Here is a 16,107-nt window from a genome sequence, read left to right as displayed (position 1 = left end):
GATCTCTGTTCTGTACACATGGGTCTCTGGTGGGAGTAGCTAATTTCCCAAACTCTGTTTCTCTTACACCCACCCACCCACACACCATTCCTCACCTCGTCAAAGACCTACGGAGGCCCCAGGAAAGTTTTGTCCCTGATAGCAACCTGCCAGTCCTCTTGGCACGGGGTATTTCTAAAGCTTGAGCGCACCTCCCTCAGCTTTGCTGTAGGCTGTTTTGGGCCTCATCATACTTACTGATTGCCACTATTTTAGCCTCCATGCCCTCAAATGATTCACTTTAATCATATTAGTTTATAAGTAAGGGTCGTCCCTTTATCACTTTTATAGATGAAGATACTAGAGCTAACTTGAATAGGCAGAGATTTCTCTAAGTTCTCACCTTAATTTATAAAGTCCCATGTTGCAAATAAAGAGAATTGTGTTGTTTCCTGGCTTCCTTAAGTCTTGGGACTATTTTAAATGGTCCCTTTCTCCGTTTAGTACATGTAATAAAAATTGGCCTAGAATAGTCTTTGAAATAAGTAGGAAGTCAATGGCAGCATCATTCCAAACAGCCTCAACCATCTGATGGTGCAAGGCCAGGAGAACTGCTGGGGGAAATCCGAGAGCTGAGTTACCGTGAAATAGAAATGGAGCTTTCCTATTGACTGTGGCCCTGGAACGAAGCCTGTGAGTCCCTCTCTTCTCCTTTGGAAATGGGGAAATTTGCTCACAGGGCCCATGTGTGTTCCTGCCAAATATTTGATAAGAATTTAATTTAGACTCAATTTTTGATATGCATATTGTATATTATTATGTGAACATTTACCAGGGGAACTAGAAAATGAACTTGCCTAGCCTTTGTAAAGGTGAAGACAAAAACCTAATTATAACCTTTGCATGACTTATGTCTTGTTGTTTGTGTGTGCACACACATGAGGTAGCCATGATGTTCTCATTTCTGTAGTGTGATGACTGTCATGTAGAGTGGTACCTGGTAAAGGGAGGGGAGTTGTGTTATGCTATGCTATAGGGTGGCCCCCCCACCCCCCCATGTGTGAGCATTTAATGAACTTCCTCTCTGTGGCTTCTAGCCACCAGGACACAGACTCCCCTCTCCCCAGCACCCTTCATCTTCTCCTCAGCTCTTCTGCTGACGAACTTGGCCTTCATGATGATAGGCTGCTTGGGGAGCTCTGGTTCCCCTTTAAGTGGTAATCCTCATACCGACTTTCCCAAGGGCCCTGGGCCAGAGCTGTCGAAGCTGATCCTGTGATGATGCAAGCCACCATCCCTGCCTCGCAGCACCGCCCGCCCCTCACCCCGTGCTTCCTGTGCTTGCCGATGTGGCCGTGGCCCTGAAGCTTCCGGGTCTTCCTCAGTCATGATGGCCTGAGATGCAAGAGCAAAAGTGACCATTTTCTTGTCCTTTTTCTAGGTTTAGGAAAGCTCACACTGAAATTACTGGTACTAGTGATGATAATGAACTCTTTAGATTCTGTTGCTAGTGAGCTCAAGGGCAGATAACCAGGAGCTCTGACCCTGAGGGCTGAGCTGGAGGGCCTAGAAAGGGGGCCTAAACCTTGGGATCCTAGACTTTGCCAGGCGCTTATTTCTTCTTCCCACCCTTCCCTTGTGCCCACCCTCTCAGAGCACCACCTGGCACCCTGGGCAAACACTGTCAGATACACACTGCGATGTGGCCCACCTCACTGCCCCCCCTCCCCACCCCCCTCCCCGCCTCCCGGCCCCCCGGCCCTTACTGTAAGAGGCTCTTTGGAGGCAGGGTATGGGCCTACTCGTCCTTCCTTCTGCAAAGCCCACCCAGCTCAGGGCCTGACCTGTTCCAGGTCATTCAGTAGATGTTTGCTGAATGAATACACACTTTTAGTCTTTTTGTTTGTTTGGTTGGTTGGTTTTTGTTAATCTTCACCAGAGGATATTTTTCCCATTGATTTTTTTTTAGAGAGAGTAAAAAGGAGGAGGTGAGGGAGAGAGAGAGAGAGAGAGAGAGAGAGAGAGAGAGAGAGAGAGAGAGAAAGAAACATCTGTGTGAGACAGATACATCTATTGGTTGCCTCCCGATCACTGGGCCTAGGATCGAATCCGAAACCCAGGTACGTGCCCTTGACTGGGAATGGAACCCAAGACCCTTGAGGGCTCGGGCCAAGGCTCCAAGCACTGAGCCACACAGGCCAGGGCCGTTCCTGGTCTCGGTAAATGGTAAGTAGCTGTGTCGTTGCCTCTGTGCCGCCCCCACGCTGTGTGCTCCCGGTTGGCCGCCTGAGGGCTCCTGCGGGATGGAGAACAGCAGCAGCTTTGGCCCCTCTGCCTCCACGCCGCCCCCTGTCCCGCAGCCTCCGGAGCTCTGCTGACAGGGGTGGCCCAGGGTCGCCTTTCTATCCTCGTCACCAGAAATTTGCTTGCAGTTTATACGCTGCTCCTTCACAGCCTCATTTCTCAGAAACTCTTTGAACAAATTAAAATGGAAAAGGGTAAGAATGTGGAGGCCGGAGGAAGCGGAAAGAACCGGGGGTGTGACGGTAGGTGATATGACTCAGGTGAGGCTCTGCTGAGTGTGCTAGACGGAAGGGAATTTTCTCCATGGGCCGTTCCCGCGTTGCCCGTGGTCTCTCGCCTGCCTTCTTAAACTCCTCTCATCTGCGTGAGCCAGGAGCCTCCCTGCGGCGGCGTCTCGATGTTATTTAAAATATTCCGAGGCTGGTGCTTCACAAGGGGAAGTGGTTTCGTTTTATTTTCTCGATGGGAAATTATTTTCATGTCACAGTCGCCCCCCACTTCCCCTCTGTTCTCTTCATCTGAGATGCACGTGTGTGCTTTGTGCCCCGGGGAGCAGGTGCGAAGGGGGATTAGAGCAGTGTCTGAATCCATAAAAGGAAATCTCCATACAGGACCCAGGCCACAGTAACAAATGACAGGTGATCTTAAAACATGGGGGTAGTTTCTTTCTCAGTGTTGCAAACACTTACTAGAGTGGGGGCAGGCCGTTGTTCAGGGCCTGGCAGGCAGCATGTTAATCAGGAGAAATTCCTTAGGCCTTAATGTGACTCTAATGAGAAACTCCTATTTTCTGTATTTGCTTATGAGCTTTGTTGGTTAATTGCCAAATGGAGCCACCAGAGCCCCACAATGTGATTATGAAATGATTTTTTTTAAAGTCCTTTCTTGGAGTGTAATGTTTTATTAATGAATCTTAAGAAATGGAAGGTTATCTGCTTTGGACGTGTGTACCAACCCAGTGTAATCACAGACCTTCTTAGAAGGCACCATTGAACTGTATATGATCAAAATAGCCGGTGTAACTGTTCTCCATCTATGTGTCTTTTGCCTTAGTTTTCTGTGTTCCTGGGCATCATTTTCTTCCTGGAGCTCACTGCCGGGGTCCTGGCATTTGTTTTCAAAGACTGGATCAAAGACCAGCTGTATTTCTTTATAAACAACAACATCAGAGCGTACAGGGATGACATTGATTTGCAAAACCTCATAGACTTCACCCAGGAATATGTAAGTTTAAATTTGGTTTCTTTTCAAGTTGAAAGCCTTCTGGGAAGGATGGCCCCAGAGAGCATCCTCCTGGCTCCGCGTCCGCCAGCTGGGACGCCCCTCTGACTGGTCTGCGTGGCTTTTGGGTTGTTTGCTTGTCTGTTTATTCTTTGCTGACTTTTTCTGTGGCCTGCACGATTTGTGCTCTACATGGAAATGTCCTGTTTTTACTTAATCTCCATGTCTGCCAAGAGGAACAAAGAAGGAAACTCTTGAGCAAGAAGGCTCTAATCACAGTTGCCCTTTGCTGCCGACGTTTGAAGAAGATTGCTTTGCTATAGGTTTAACGTTTTATTTGGCGTTAAATATGGATGCTGTCTTGTTCCTTGCCCATTTCTAGTCATCCTCCACACTTCACAGCTCTGAATAATATCCTCCCTCATCAGTAGGGTGTTTGTTCAAAATTCCCTGACGTAACCCATTCAGTATTATTATAGCATGCGCGGGTGAAACCGAAAGTCAACCAAGTTTCACCCCCTGGTGGCCTCTACCAAGTGGAGAACCTGTGCAGAGAGCCCCTCCCACCTGGTTTCTGAACATATTTCTGTGGCGGCCCCTGCAAGGCAAACGAAGCAGCAAAATCTCTGTTCCACTCAGAATGCAAAATGGCCTATGAACAGGGCTCAGAAGATACAGATCTGGTGCCCAGATCTGATCAGCTAAGCGACTTAGGGGTAATAGGACCTTGGCCTGTGTCCCCATCAGGAACGTGGAAACAATAAAAGCTACAGTTTAACTCATGGAGACTCTGTGACACTCGCGTAAGATGTGCTTGGTGGTTTCATAATGGGCTTCGGGTGTTGTGGTCCTACAAACCGACAGGTGCTTATTTGCAGACACTTAAAAAATCGGAAAAAATCAGATAAGCTGCGCAGACCTGGACCGTGGTGTCCATGATGTTAATGCATATGGCAGGAGGAGCTGGGGTCCCTTTGGGAAAGGGAGGAGAGGGCTATATCAGCACTCGTCCTGGGGGCAACCCCCCACACCCCCACACCCCCATACCCACACACCCCCACATACATCAGGCACTCAGAGCAGAGCAGGTTGTGTTGATTTTGTTCCGTGGCAGCAAGAACTGCCCTGGAGTGAGCTGTACTCGGGTGTGAAATTAAGCCCCCTTTCATCTCCTCGGCAGACTCACTGTTTCGTTAGGTCATAGTGGATGCAGGCTCACGCCTTGCCAAGTGTTATTGCTGCCTCGTTTGCATGACAGGTCTGATGGGGCTGTGCGGCCAACGTTGGGAGGCGCAACTCAAGCCCTCGGAGAATCCGATGAGGCGGACGCACATGCGTACACACATTCTCTTGAAATGCTGTCTGCTTCACGGGGAAACACTGTTGTTTCATGTGATTTTTCTTTTTCTGTCGTGAAGTTGAATGTTCTGAAGTAGATGCTGGTCCTGAAAGCCGTCCAGTGGTCCCGGCTGGATGTTTATTTAACTGGGAGACGTGGAGCTAGTCCACAGGGCAGGGCGTGGGGGATGGGGGGGGGGGGGGCGGGGGGAGAGACAATGGGACCAGCCTCTGTGTCAGGCCCCTCCTAAGACCCACGGAATTTAACATGATTGCATTTTAATTAGACGATTGCATTCTTAAGTAATTTTTTGAAAATGTAAATACCTGCTCTTGTTTAAACAGATTCCGAGTACTAACAGATATGTAATGAGAAGTCAGCCTCTAAGACTTCGGGGGTGGCGGGGGAGTAATGGGTGTGTTCAGGATTTTGATTGTGGTGATGGTTTCATGATGTATACATACATCAAAAATGATCAAATTGTACACTTTATGTGCAGTTGATTGTATGTTAGTGATACAGCAATAAAACAGATTTTTAAAAAACCATTAAGGTGTAGATATCAAAATTGTAAAAAAGGAAATCTCTTGATATCCCACCCACAGCCCCAGTCGTCTCCTTTGGACACTGCTGTTTAGTGTCTTATCCTTCTAGAATGTTCCCACATGCACTCAAACTAAACCCACCCTGTTCTAAGGGAGCCCTGCTATCAACTCCTGTCCCCCCCCCCCACACCACCACCTAACACCATGGGTCTCATCAACCTTCCAAATCACATGCCCACGCATCCTTACAAACCTTCCGCCTGCGTTATTTTGGAGGCTTTGATGGAGGCTACGTAGGTTCAGTCTGTTCTGAGACGGAGGGAGGGAGGGAGCCGGCAGGAAGGGGTGTGGTCCGTTGGGGCGGGTGTGGGTGCAGCGCCTGGTGGCCTCCAGGTGGAGGTGTTCTAATTCTCTCCTGTTTGCTCTAGTGGCAGTGCTGTGGGGCTTTTGGAGCTGATGATTGGAACCTAAATATTTACTTCAATTGCACAGATTCCAATGCAAGTCGGGAGAGGTGCGGTGTGCCATTCTCCTGCTGTACTAAAGATCCCGCGGTAAGTGGGGGCAGCACATGGCCCACCTGCTCCCGCATCACCCAGGACGGTGTGTGGGATGGGCAGAGGGGTGGTGTTCTTCTGGAAACCTCTTACCTGCATCGTCCTGATTGTCGCTCTTGCAGGGCCTATAGGGCTCAGTTCTTCCCAGTAGGAGTGATCATCGCTCCTGTCCTGAGCCTTTGTGTGCCTTGGCTCATTGAAGTCTGGAACATTCCTGCCAGCAGATACCAACATTATCTTCCCTTTTTAGGTGAAATCGAGGCCCCTGGGTTTTAAGTCCCTACCCAAGCTCACATCGCCAGCAAATGTTGGCGTTGTTCCTTCTTTATAGGCTCAGTTGGGAGCTCTCTCATTGGGTTGCGGTTAGTAACCCTCTTCTTCCCGCTTAGTTGTGGGGGACACATTGGAATAGAAGAGTTTGAGACAAGAATGCTATGTGGGAAGAGCATAGCTGCCCAGATTCATTTGTAGCCTGTCCCCACGCGTGCACCCTCAGAGCTGCCCTTGCCCCCATCATGCAGATTCGAGTGGGCACTGATGAGTTCATGGCCATTTCCCCCTGGAAGGTAGAGGGTGTGCAGCTCTTCAAAAGGGGCGTGGCCTTGGGGTGGGGAAGCAGAAGTTCCCTGCAGCCTGCCCATCACCCATCGCCCCTGGTGGGGGTCAGCCTGGGCTGTTACTCTTGGTCTGAAGAGACTGAGAATCAGGAAGGCCTGTGCTCGCTGCTCTGGGATCTCGCCAGGACAGCTGACCTTCCCCACTGGCTGGTTTCTCCCTTTCCTCTGAGGAGGCCCAAAGGCAAGAGTGCCCGGCAGAGCCCAGGGTGCCCGCTCAGGCAGTCTCGCCCTGGCCGGCCGATGCCAGCTGCTCTGTCTCCCGTTCTGCCCTGTGTTAACATTCCATCAGACAAACTCCGAAGTTCACAGAAGGCATTATGTCTCCCCTTTCAGCAACAGATCCTCTGGGTAGAGGTATCTCATTCCATAAATGCCAAACTAACAATTTCCACCCACCCCCTGCAGAGGGGGGAAAAAAAACAACAAGCCTAAAAGAGGGGAATCTGCATTTCTGATCAGGGCTGTCGGATGTCAGAACATGTGTCCATGTGATACAAGACTAGGTTGTTGTTCTGTTTTTAATGAAGTCACGTATTCTCATTGAAAACTCATCTAAATAACATAGAAATATACATATTAAAAAGTAGAAGTCCTTCTCCCCCTCCCACCACCAAAGAGAGCAAAAATGAAGCCAGTCATGATGCCCATTCAGCATGGTTTTTATCTGTCTCCAGTTCCCTAAACACCATACACGTATTGAAGCTGTCAGCTCTGAATCCTGCACCTCCCACAGAATGGGCTTGCCCTCCTTCCTGGTATTTCCTGAGCTTCTGTTTTCCTCATTTGGAAAAGGGCATATTTTAATACCTATTTCTGGGGGTTGTTAAAATAACGACATGGGGTAGCATATCAGAGTGCTTACCGAGGCGCCCGGTCCGTCTGCGTGCCCGATGCACATCGTATTACCCTGAGTGGGCATCTTCTGCTGATCCTCCGTGGGCTTCTAACTGGCGTGACTGTCACTGTCCTGTTTTCTTTCCCCACCAGGAAGATGTCATCAACACTCAGTGTGGCTACGATGCCAGGCAGAAACCAGTAAGTGGGTACCATCTTGTCGCTTGGCGCACGGGGTGTTGGAGGAGCCTTGGGACTTGCGTGCTGACGCTGTGTTCTCCTCTTCCCTTGTGAAGGAGGTCGACCAGCAGATTGTAATCTACACGAAAGGCTGCGTGCCCCAGTTTGAGAAGTGGCTGCAGGACAATTTGACCATCGTGGCCGGCGTGTTCATAGGCATTGCGTTGCTGCAGGTAAGGCCGGCTCCTTCCTGGACGTCACGGGAAGCGATGCCCCGGGAGAATCCTCACCAGGCCGGGCACTTTGCCGGATCACCCTAACGGCCCAGTAATTAAGTATTTAAGACACAATTGGAGGGGCTGGGAAACAGACCCAAATTCTGTGGTATTTTATTAAAACTCTGATTTTAGATGCAACTCTATCCTAAAATACATTAGGAAACTGGTTGTTTTTTTTCCTTTTGAAGATGGAGACATTGATGGGGTCAGTGCATTTCCATGGGCTCAATAATTAATTCTGTGTGTGCCAGCTGGGCAGACAGGAATGGTCAAAAGCGGATCCAAGTGGTGAGGTTAAGGGTTTTTTGGATTTTTACAAACATGCTGTGTCCCATTCTGCCTCTGGCCCACCTTCACAGAGTGCTAGTGAGGGAAAGGAGTGCCCACCTTTCCTCCTGGGCAGTCCCAAGTGCTAGCTTTTTCATCCAGTGGAGACGTGATACTTTTCTTTGAGCCCAAATGCGGTGCGGTGGTTGAAAGAAACGAAAGAAGACCTAAATAATGGAAAGCCTTCCCATACTCATGGACTGACAGGCTTACTATCGCTAATGTGGCAGTATGGCTCAAATCCATCTACAGACTCAGTGCAATCTCTGAATTCAAACTGCCTTTTTTATTTTTTTTTGTTTTTTTTCAAAAATGGACAAGTTAAACTAAAGAGAAAATGAACAAATGGGACTACATCAAAATAAAAAGCTTCTGCACAGCAAAAGAAACCATCAACAAAACAACAAGAAAACCCACTGTGTGGGAAAACATATTTGCCAATGTCATATCTGATAAGGGCCTAATCTCCAAAATTTATAGGGAACTCATACAACTTAACAAAAGGAAGATAAACAATCCAATCAAAAAATGGGCAAAGGACCTAAATAGACACCTTTCAAAAGAGGACATTCAGAAAGCCAAGAGACATATGAAAACATGCTCAAAGTCACTAATCATCCGAGAGATGCAAATCAAAACAACAATGAGGTACCATCTCACACCTGTCAGACTGGCTATCATCAACAAACGACAAGTGCTGGAGAGGATGTGGAGAAAAAGGAACACTTGTGCACTGCTGGTGGGAATGCAGACTGGTGCAGCCACTATGGAAGACAGTATGGAGTTTCCTTAAAAAACTGAAAATGGAACTCCCATTTGACCCTGTGATCCCACTTCTAGGAATATATCCCAAGAAACCAGAAACACCAATCAGAAAGGATATATGCACCCCTATGTTCATAGCAGCACAATTCACCATAGCTAAGATCTGGAAACAGCCTAAGTGCCCATCAGTAGATGAATGGATTAGAAAACTGTGGTACATCTACACGATGGAATACTATGCTGCTCTAAAAAGGAAGGAACTCTTACCATTTGCAACGTCATGGATGGAACTGGAGAGCATTATGCTAAGTGAAATAAGCCAGTCAATGAAGGAAAAATACCACATGATCTCACTCATTCATGGATAATAGAGACCATTATAAACTTTTGAACAATAATAGATACAGAGGCAGAGCTGCCTCAAACAGATTGTCAAACTGCAGCGGGAAGGCCGGGGAGGGTTGGGGGGGCAGGAGGGAGGGGGGTAAGAGATCAACTGAAGGACTTGTATGCATACATATAAGCAAAACCAATGGACATAAGACACTGGGGGGTAGGGGAGGCCAGGGGATTGTCAAGGGTGGGGAAAAAAATAAGGACACATATGTAATACCCTTTGTAATACTTTAAGCAATAAAAAAAAATAATAAAAAAAATGGACAAGTTGATCCTAAAATTCATATGGAAATGTAAGGGACCCAGAAAAGCAAAACAAACTTGAAAAAGAACAAATTTGGAGAATTCACACTTCCCAATTCCAGACTTACTTCAGAGGTGCAGGCATCACGATAGTGCCTCCTGGCATAAGGTTGGCATATAGATCAGTGGAACAGAATAGAAAGTCCAGAAGTAAACCCACGCATCAATGGTCAGTAGATTTTTGACAAGGGAACCAAGACCGTTCACTGGGGCAAAAATAGTCTTTTCAATAAATGGTGCTGGACCAACTAACTATCTATATGCAAAAGAATAAATTTGAACTCCTACCTCACACCATACATGAAAATTAACTCAAAATAGACCAAAGACCAAAATATAAGAGCTAAAACTATAAAACTCTCAGGAGAAAGTACAGGTGTAGGAGAAAGTATAGGTGTAGCTCTTTGTGACCCAGGAGTAGGTGGTTTTCTTAGACATGACAACACAAGCACAAGCAACCAAAGAAATAGACCAATTGGACTTTGTCAAAATTAAAAACTGTGCTAAAAATACTAAGAACATGAAATGACAACCCACAAAATGGAAGAAAATATTTGCAAATCATTATATCTGGTAAGGATCAAGTATCTGGACTGTACAAAAAACAACTCAACAGTTAAAAAGTCAAACCCAATTTAAAGATGGGCAAAGAATTTGAATAGCCATGTCTCCAGAGAAGATACAAATGGCTAGTAAGCAAGTGAGGAGATAGAACGCCACCATTAATTGTTAGGGAAATTCAAATAAAAACCACAGTGAGATACCTACCACTTCACACAGCAGGATGGACATACAGTTGACCCTTGAACAACATGGGTTTCAGCTGTGTGGGTCCACTCATAAAGCACATTTTTTTAAAAAATATATTTTTATTGATTTTTTACAGAGAGGAAGGGAGAGGGATAGAGAGTCAGAAACATCGATGAGAGAGAAGCATCGATCAGCTGCCTCCCACACATCCCCCACTGGGGATGTGCCTGCAACCAAGGTACATGCCCCTGACCGGAATCAAACCTGGGACTCTTCAGTCCCCAGGCCGACACTCTATCCAGTGAGCCAAACCGGCTAGGGCAGCACATTTTTTTTTTTTAACTGACCACAGTTCAGTTGATCTATGTAGTTCAACTGACTGAGGTTGGGAATCTGAGTATGCAGAAAACTGACTAGTGATGTGCGGATTTTTCAACTGCATGGGATAACAGCACCTGTAACCCCCATGTTGCTCAGGGGTGAACTGTAATGATAAAGGAAGATAATAACGAGTTGTCGAGGATGTGAAGAAATTGGAACCCTCACACATCACTGAAGGGAATGAAAATGATGCGGCCTCTACAGAAAACAATTGGCAATTCCTCAGAAAATTACAGTCACTAATTCTATTCTGAGGTATGTAGCCCAGAGAATTAAAAACATGTGTTCACCCAAAAACGTATATACAGATGTTCATAGTGATATTATGCATAAGAGCCCAAAGAAGGAAACACTGCAGATGCCCATCACCTGCTGAATGGAAAAACAAAATATGTTTTATCCATATAATGGAATATTACTCAAACCATCAAAAGGATTGACTACTGGTACATGCTACAACATGGACCTTGAATACACTTTGCTGTGTGAAAGTGGACTGACACAAAAGGCCAGATGTTATATGATTCCATTTATATGAAATGTCCAGAATGAGCAAATTCAAAGGAAATAGATTAGTGGTTGGCAGGACTGTGGAGATGGGGGGCATGGGAATGACTGCTAACGGGTACAGTTTCTTTCTGGGGTGATGAAATGTATGGGAAACAGATAGTGGTCATAGTTGCATATCCCTGTGAGTACATGAAAAACCACTGAATTATGCACTTTAAAGGAGTGGATTTTACAGTATATGAATTACATCTCAATTTAAAAGATCAAAGATAAGGAAAATCAGATTCAGCCCGGCCAGCGTGGCTCAGTGGTTGAGTATTGACCCATGAACCAGAAGGTCGAGGTTTGATTCCCAGTCAGGGCACATGCCCAGGTTGTGGGCTCGATCTCCAGCAGGGGGCGTGCAAGAGGCAGCTGATCAATGATTCTCATCATTAGTGTTTCTATTTCCCTGTCCTTCTCCCTTCCTCTCTCTGAAATCCATAAAAATATATATATATTTTTAAATATATTTTATTGATTTTTTACAGAGAGGAAGAGAGAGAGAGATAGAGAGTCAGAAACATCGATGAGAGAGAAACATCGATGAGAGAGAAACATCGATCAGCCGCCTCCTGCACATCCCCCACTGGGGATGTGCCCGCAACCCAGGTACACGCCCCTGACCGGAATCAAACCCGGGACCCCTCAGTCCGCAGGCCGACGCTCTATCCACTGAGCCAAACCGGTTTTGGCCATAAAAGTATATTTAAAAAAGAAAAAGAAAAATAGGATTCATTGGCCAAGAAAAAGCCTAATGATGTTCAGAGTTTCACTGTTTGACTCTTTTTCTTCCTTTCTCAGATTTTTGGTATATGCCTGGCCCAGAACCTGGTGAGCGACATCGAAGCTGTCAGGGCCAGCTGGTAGAGCGGAGCGCCTGCCACCTCCGCCGAACACTGGACACCCAGCCTCCCGCACCCTCCAGCGGCCGGACCGCATTCACGCCGCACGGAGCCGGCACAGGGGCATCCTGCAATCCCACCTGACGGAGCTGCCAAGAACTTGTTCTGGGGGGTGAAGCTGAGAAATGCTGCTTACTGACAGAATTAAAGAAACAATAACCAGTATGCAAGTCGTTGCGCCGTGAATCTCTACTGTAGCCATGAATTTATGGATGGTTGGATCCTTAACCAAAAAAAGAGGAAAAGGGAGGGTGGGGAACTCGTATGTACTTGAATGTGTGGGGAAAGCCTTGTTCTCCACGGGAGTGATTGGAGGGCTGGGAGAGGCAGCGTTGCCCTTCCTCACGCCGTGGCCTGAAGATGTGATCTTTCCTGAAACCCAGCCCCTGCCCTGTGAGGGCTGGGCCACTGGCGTCCCTTCACTGGACATCGCAAGGAACTGCGACAACTCGCGTCCCAGGGAGAAAGCAACTTGTCCTTGGGGTCAGATTTCGAGATCGAGTTCAGCAAGTGACGAGCTGGCACATTGGGCCTCCTGATGAGAGAAGTTGTGTATTTTGCGTGCCCTGAGCAGACCCTGGGAGCACCCCGTGAGGCTGGAATTCAGCGGGACAGATCTTTTTTTAAGGGGCCTGCACTTTATTTACCTGTGACATCCAAGGAGAAAATGAGGCTCATGACGAGGTATTAGTTGGATACACCCTCACCCCAGCCACTCAAGTAGGTGTCGGATTCTTCAGAAACTGCGGCTTTGGCTTTTTTTTTTCTTGCCTTTTTTTGTTTTAGACTCCCCAAAAGCTGCCGTTTCTGTTAAATTTTTAAGTGTTTCCTTACAAGCTCGAATATTAATTTTGTGTGTGTAATCTCCCCGCATGACCTGTGAATCTGAATCCATTCTCTCCTCCCGCCATCTCTCCGACAGCATTGATAGGTGTGGTGTGGTGTGGTCAGCACTGGGTGGGTTCACGCCCTGAGAGGGGTGGCGGTCCCGCCTGGCTGGGAAGGGGCCAGCTGGGCCCGCGAGTTGCTTCCATGGACTCAGCAATCGCTCAGCCATACGGGTCGCCATGGTCTCTGCTGCGTCCTGCCCCCCTCTCTCCTGGAATGGAAGTGAACCCCTTTCCAAAACGCTGACACATCAGGAAGCTTCTAGTGGGGTTTTTCCCTCTTCTGGTTTTAGTTTTATTTTTTTTAAAGAGACGAGTGTGTGGGCAGAGCTCTCTCTGTTCTCGTAGTGCAGGCTAACCATCAGGACGGCGACAAAGCACACATACTCCGAGGGGGGACGCTGGCGGGCAGGTGTTCTGAGTCTGAGACGAAAACCACCTCCAGGTGCTGCCGCCCACCCTGGCCCGCCTCCAGGAGGAAGGGACCCGTTTTGCCCCCAGATTTTAATCCAACCTCATCTACTGGGATGTCACTCTCCCGGGGAGCAGGTATAGTCTGTGGAGCGCTGGGAAAACCACAAGCGTCTTTCACGGTAATGACACGTTCTCCAACGCATCGCTGGGCAGCTGCGAGGTACTTTGTGAACTTGAGCAAGGCTTTCTGCGCCCGCCCCCTGGTGCATCGCTGCGGCCGGTGCACGGGTGGGTCTGCTCTGAGCGAGGACTGCAGTTGACAGTACCTGGTCTCCCGGGTTGGGTGTGTCTGACTCTGCATGTGTGTGTGTGTGTGTGTGTGTCTGTATCGTTAGCGATGTCCATCCCATGCTCCAGCTGTAAGATGATTTTATCTCGTCTCGGCCCCACCATGGTTGTCCTGTGATGTCATTCCAACACGGAGTCAGCTCTCCGGTTGGCACGCTTGTCCTTCCTGTTCATTACCTCATCCTCCAGGGAACTCCCTCTGACCAGTTGATTCAGAACCGGGCAAGATTCCCCCCTTCGGCACATCCAGTGAAAGGCCAAACAGAAGTCCAAGTGAGTTTTAAATTTTAAGGAACCACCCTTTATTTTTTACACTTGAGAGTGGTTGTAATAAAGGCTGTCATTAATAAACTTGGTTCTACCTTGCGTGGGGTTATGTCTGCCTTCATTGCTTCTCTCTTGAAATTGCAAAAGTCTCGGATGCGGTGGTTCCCAAACCTCAGCAGCTGCGTCAGAATCCCCGATGGCTTGTGGAAACCCAGATGGCTGTGTCTGCCTCTTCCCAGACTGAATTCCCGATTTAGTCCTTTTGGGGAGGGGAGGTTGAGAAGGTACTGTTCTGACTGGTTCGCAGTGATGGTTTGCTGGCGACGCTGTTGCCATGTGTTTTGAGAGCACAATTTGAGAACCCCACTCTGGACTGGTTCTCTCGGGGGAAGGGACAGGGAACATCTTGTGATTGGTAGGGAAAGGTCTCTTGGTACTGCCGGCTAATGGGAGATGGGCAGAGCGGAGTGTGTAGGAATCTCTGTTCCTAAGGCCATTGCTGCTCACAGCCTCCCAGAGACCACGTGGCATGCAGATCATCAGGCCTTGCCCCTAGCAGTTCTGTGGTGGGGGAGCCAGAGCCTATATATTATTTATTTATTTATTTTTTCCAGAGAGCCTATATGTTTAAGAAAGTCCCATTGAAAATTTAATGCACAGTGAGGATTAGGACTCACATGGGCCTAGGTAAATGTTGATAATATTCACAACCTTTTTCTAAGAAAATAATTTCTAGTAGTCCCTTAGAGCAGGAATCTTAGTCCCTAGGAGAAATGCTGACTTAACTTTTATTTTGAGTTATCACCACAGAAGGAGACTTCTGTCTTCAGAACTGTCAGGGATTTTCTTCATAGATTAAATGAAAACAACATTTTAAGGTTCACACAGTATTTTCAGACCCCGACCCTGTGTCAGGACTGCTTTGGGAAATGTTTGCCTCATACCCCTGGATACTTGAGACCACAAATGTTACTTTGACTTTAGGGGAGTGTATCTGTGGTAATGGGAGGTCACCAGTCCCCATTTCTTAAGTTTACTTCGCTGTGCTGGAGATCATCTTATGTACAGGAGGCTGTTTGTCATTCTTGCTCTCGGCAAACTCGAGGCCCAGAAAGGAGAAATATTACAGCTCAGAAGTAAAGGGATTCAGCCTGGCTTGTGTGGCTCAGTGGTTGAGCATCAACCAATGGACCAGGAGGTCACTGGCTCGATTCCTGGTCAGGGCATATGCCCCGGTTGCAGGCTTGATCCCCAGTGTGGGGCCTGAAGGAGGCAGCCGATCAGTAATTCTCTCTCCTCATTGATGTTTCTGTCTGTCTCTTCCTCTCTGAAATCAATAAAAATATATTTTGAGAAAAAGAAAGGAATGCTTTGTCTTGAATTCAGAACTTATAGGACGTTTCCTCAGTGTAGGTAGGCTTGGAGGAGGATTATTCAATTTATATCTGTTATGTGACCGGTTACCACCAACATCACTGCCTCCATGATTTAAAAATATCTAATAGTGTTTTTCAGAATGAACACAGGGATTAAAAAGAATTTTGCACCATGAAACACTTGAAAAAAAGGAGATCTTTGTTTTCTTTCTACCCAGGAATGAACCTCTCACGTTTGTTCCAGCCTTCTCCCCGCCGCAGGCCCCCTCCTTCTGCTCTCGGGACTCTGAACAGGGTCTTGGCTTTTTCTGGTTTTGCACAGTGTTCCTTGCAGGCCCTGTGCGCGCTGGGCAGGGACGCTTGCTCTGCAGTTTCTGGAGCTCCTCTCAGGGCTGCTGCCCGCCGCTGGGACGGGAGCCCTGGGAAGCGGCTGGACAATGAGCAGCCAGGGGCCTGGCTGGCCCTCCCGGCTCCCTGGGTCCTTTATTCCACGAAGCCCCGCTGCCCTAGGGAAGCCTGTTCCGACTCCGAGAGGAGCCGGAAGCTCTCCGCCCGCACTCCCCAGCGAGCCCTCTCCGCAGTGGG

At 47.8% G+C, this 16,107-nt stretch overlaps 1 protein-coding gene across 2 annotated transcripts in view; it reads left to right on the top strand.

The window, feature by feature from the left end:
- The window catches only part of TSPAN5 (tetraspanin 5), a 173,278-nt gene extending 159,033 nt beyond the window's left edge, over nucleotides 1–14,245 (top strand). For both annotated transcript variants that reach the window (XM_036340247.1, XM_036340236.1), the window contains 5 exons: nucleotides 3,337–3,507; nucleotides 5,817–5,942; nucleotides 7,550–7,597; nucleotides 7,693–7,809; nucleotides 12,130–14,245. In XM_036340247.1, the coding sequence (XP_036196140.1) occupies nucleotides 3,337–3,507; nucleotides 5,817–5,942; nucleotides 7,550–7,597; nucleotides 7,693–7,809; nucleotides 12,130–12,195 (528 nt within the window). In that variant the 3' untranslated portion in view covers nucleotides 12,196–14,245. The remainder of the gene's footprint in view (nucleotides 1–3,336; nucleotides 3,508–5,816; nucleotides 5,943–7,549; nucleotides 7,598–7,692; nucleotides 7,810–12,129) is intronic.
- The last annotated feature ends 1,862 nt before the right edge of the window (nucleotides 14,246–16,107 follow it).

This window comes from Myotis myotis, unplaced genomic scaffold, assembly GCF_014108235.1.
Source record: "Myotis myotis isolate mMyoMyo1 unplaced genomic scaffold, mMyoMyo1.p scaffold_m19_p_1, whole genome shotgun sequence".
Taxonomy (NCBI): domain Eukaryota; kingdom Metazoa; phylum Chordata; class Mammalia; order Chiroptera; family Vespertilionidae; genus Myotis; species Myotis myotis.
This window is presented reverse-complemented; position numbering and strand designations above follow the sequence as displayed.